The 3,303-nt window shown below is 56.9% G+C and overlaps 1 protein-coding gene across 1 annotated transcript in view; it reads right to left on the bottom strand.

Moving 5' to 3' along the window:
* Positions 1-942: 942 nt before the first annotated feature.
* ATP4B (ATPase, H+/K+ exchanging, beta polypeptide) overlaps positions 943-3,303 on the bottom strand; it is a 5,283-nt gene continuing 2,922 nt past the window's right edge. The window contains exons 5-7 of the mRNA XM_010831438.1: positions 3,157-3,213; positions 1,976-2,074; positions 943-1,557 (exon numbers count right to left, since the gene is read on the bottom strand). Coding sequence (XP_010829740.1) covers positions 1,396-1,557; positions 1,976-2,074; positions 3,157-3,213 — 318 coding nt within the window. The 3' untranslated portion in view covers positions 943-1,395. The remainder of the gene's footprint in view (positions 1,558-1,975; positions 2,075-3,156; positions 3,214-3,303) is intronic.

Here is a 3,303-nt window from a genome sequence, read left to right as displayed (position 1 = left end):
GGGGTGTCCACAAGCTCCTGCCAGTCCCCGATGGTCCCTGGGGGTGTCCACAAGCTCCTGCCAGTCCCCGATGGTCCCTGGGGGTGTCCACAAGCTCCTGCCAGTCCCCAGTGGTCACCTGAGGCATCGGTGACCTTGGTGCGAGGCCTGGCAGGAGAAGCATCCAGACTTGAACCCAGGCCTCTGACCTCTGACCCCAGAGCCCGGCCGCCCCTACCTAGGGGCTGGTCAGCCTGTGTATTCAGCAGCAACTTGATGGGCAGGTCCAGCCCTCCTGTCCACGGGCGCCTTGTGGCCAGCTGGAGCTAGGTCTGAGAGCGTGTACTCCCCTCCCCACACCCGGCAGGGACAGCCCCTCAGCAGCTGGACTGATCCCTCCCTGAACTGGGTCAGCAGCCCCACATTCCAGGGTCTGTAGGGGGAACCTGGGCAGGCTGACTACTGTGCATGGACACCACGGGCCCCATCGAGACCTTGGAGTCATTTCCGGGGTAACTATACCCCTGACCTCTGACCTCCCATGTGTCGTGGCATCCCCAGGATGGCCTGGACCCTGACCTGACATTTCCCAGGTGGCTCAGAGTTGCTGCCGAGGGGTCAGCAGGGAGGACGTCTCCAGCCCAGGGCCCCTGTCCCCTGGCTCCATGGGGCTTCCTCTGGAGGCTCTGGGTGACAGATAATAATAGCAGATACGTCGTTGGGACAGAATGTTCTGGTTTTGGGTCTTCTGAACAGGCTGGGGCTGGAGAGCCCCGCCCTGGAGGTTGGAGGGGAGACTGTGCTGGGAGGAAGGCCACCTCTGGGGTCCAGGCTCCACCACGTGGCCACACCCTGCGTCCTGGCCATGTCGTTGGGGCAGCCCCTCCCACGCTGCTTCGTAACTTAGCCGACTTTCAGTCAAAAGTGTTATAGAAGGAGAATTTTTTAGTTAATTTTAGTTAAGTCTTTTAAAGTTAACTAACTAAAGTTTAATTCATTCCATTTTTTTAGTTAACTCTTCCTCATCATCAGGAAAGACATGACTCTTAGGTAGGTTACGAGTGAAATTTAGTAAACTTGACTTTTACAGTTTACGAGTTGTGCTTTTAAAGCCAGAGTCCAGAATGCCTGAAGTCCTAAGTCAGGTTTCTGGTGTTCATAGTCACGTGTAGGAACAGTAAGTTATAGTGAGGATGGTGCGGTCCGCGTGGCCGAGCTGTGTCCTCCCACATCTTACGGTTCCCGTGTGAGCCTGTTTTTCGAAGCTACAAATCTGCCTGAAAGGTAAGAGGTCCGATGGGATCTTGACGGTGTGAGCTTGGAGTGGGGCTGTCTGGTGCCGCGCCGCCCGGGTGCCGGGTTCCGCTGGACGAGGCGCTGGGGTTGCCCTGTGCCTGGGGGCCAGCCTGGGCCCCACTACTTCTGGATTGTCAGCTTGAACTCCACCTTCCCCTCGTAGGGGTCGTGGGGGTTGTCGAAGGTCACGTGCTCCGCCAGGATCTTGCACACGACAACCACCTCCTTGTTCTTGGGGACGTTGAGGAGCTTTGCGGCCACCAGCGGGTTGCTGTAGTGGGGCTGAAGAGACGCCGGTTAGGGTCCTCGTGAGAGGGCGGCTGGGTGCTCAGCTCAGAGGCGGAGCTCTCACTGAGTTACAGACGTCTCCTGCTTGGAAATGAGGAGACCCGGCCCAGAGGGACGGACCCGTGACCAATCCAACGTCAAACTACACTTGATAAAAATTGGCCAACACAGAGGATAAAGCAAGAGCTTTGGGAAAAATAATTTTAAGTGGATATGCAGTTGTCTAAGGAGGCCCGTGGAAGGTAAAAATAGGATTTGATGTCAATTTTGGGTGAGAACGTGGGCTTGGGAGACCCCAGGAGGTTAAGCAGTTAGCATGGGCTAAGTACAGTCTGGCTTCCTTTCACAGGCAAGCGTCTCCGGCCGTCCCTTCGCGGGCGGCGGCTGCGGTCGGGCCCTGGGGCCCACGTACCTGGGCCTTCTTCCCGTAGTAGGGGAAGTAGTGCAGGCTGTAGGAGCCGTTGGGCGGGAAGTACTCCACGTGCAGAGCCGGGGCGTCCCGGTGCTGGTCCTGCGGGTGAGAAGCTGTGCGAGAAAGGCCGGGCCGGGCCGGGCGGACGCACGCGCGCGTGTCTCCGTGCATGCGCTGTGTGTGTGTCTGCATGTGTGCACGGGTGCAAAGCAGGTGACCGCACGGGCAGTTGGCATGAGCCAGATCTAGTCTGTATCATCAACCAGGAATCCACTCATGGTGTAACTTGTTAGTTCATGAGACCCTGGTGACTTACCGAAGTCGTACCTTTCAGATTAAACTCTCTCAGGGTAAAAGAGGAGCCAGGGCCGAGTGTGTGGGGCTGGCAGCCCGCAAGGCTGGGGCCCGCCTGCCGCCGGGGCTGCCCTCGCCCTCCATCAGGGTTGGCACACGGCCCGACGGAGCCCAAGCCCGTCCGAGAGCAGGAAGGAGCACTTTGGTGTCTGTTAAAATCTCAAGTCAGCCTACACGTGTGCGGTCAGGGAAGCTGGAAACGGGAAGCTGGGGCAGGATGTACCCCATGGCCTGGGGGGTGGCACCAAAGTGTGTGCGGTCGCCCTGGTGGGGCCTGGGGGCCGCACCAAGGTGTGTGCTGTCACCCTGGTGGGGTGTCCCTGCAGGCGGCAAAGAGCCTGGGCCCAGGCATAACTGAGAAAGCAAACTTTAGAAAGTACTCAGTGAAGACAAGTTTAGTTTTATCCATGTGGTACTTAAAAACGCATTTTGAGAAAAACTGTACTAAATTAATGGCAATTCTTGGCAATGTGTAAACTCACACTGTTAATCAACGGTGCTGGTGTTAGTCAGCATCGTTTTGTCAATAAGCAAACAAAAGGACAAAAGAGTGTGGTAGAGGTGAGTTGGGTTTTCCAAACTGCCACAGACATCCTGAAGTGTGTTGGGGATATGCTGTCTCAGATGCTTTTTTGAAGCAAAACAAAGTGCTGTTTTTCTTACTGGGTTTTCATCCCTGTGATAAAAAGCACTTAGCGTGAAGCTTCCTGCCATCCGTGACCTGGTTTATTAGGCGACCCTTGAGATGTTTGTAGGGGAAACCTGATCAGGGTTTCCTGAGGGGTTCCCAGCCCAAACAGGACGGCCATGGCCCGTGGGTCACTCACCAGGAAGGCACAGTCCACCCTGGGGGCCGTGCTGTTGCCGGGGAGAAACTTGACGATCTGCAAGGGAGCAGCTGTGAGTGCAGGGGGCGGGGAGGGCCTGGGGGTCCTGCTCTGAGGACTCAGCAGGTGTGCCCCCTCATGCTCCAA

This window comes from Bison bison, unplaced genomic scaffold (assembly GCF_000754665.1).
Source record: "Bison bison bison isolate TAMUID 2011002044 unplaced genomic scaffold, Bison_UMD1.0 scf7180017864527, whole genome shotgun sequence".
NCBI lineage: Eukaryota > Metazoa > Chordata > Mammalia > Artiodactyla > Bovidae > Bison > Bison bison.
Note: the sequence above shows the minus strand (reverse complement) of the source record. Positions and strands in the feature narration are given on the sequence as shown.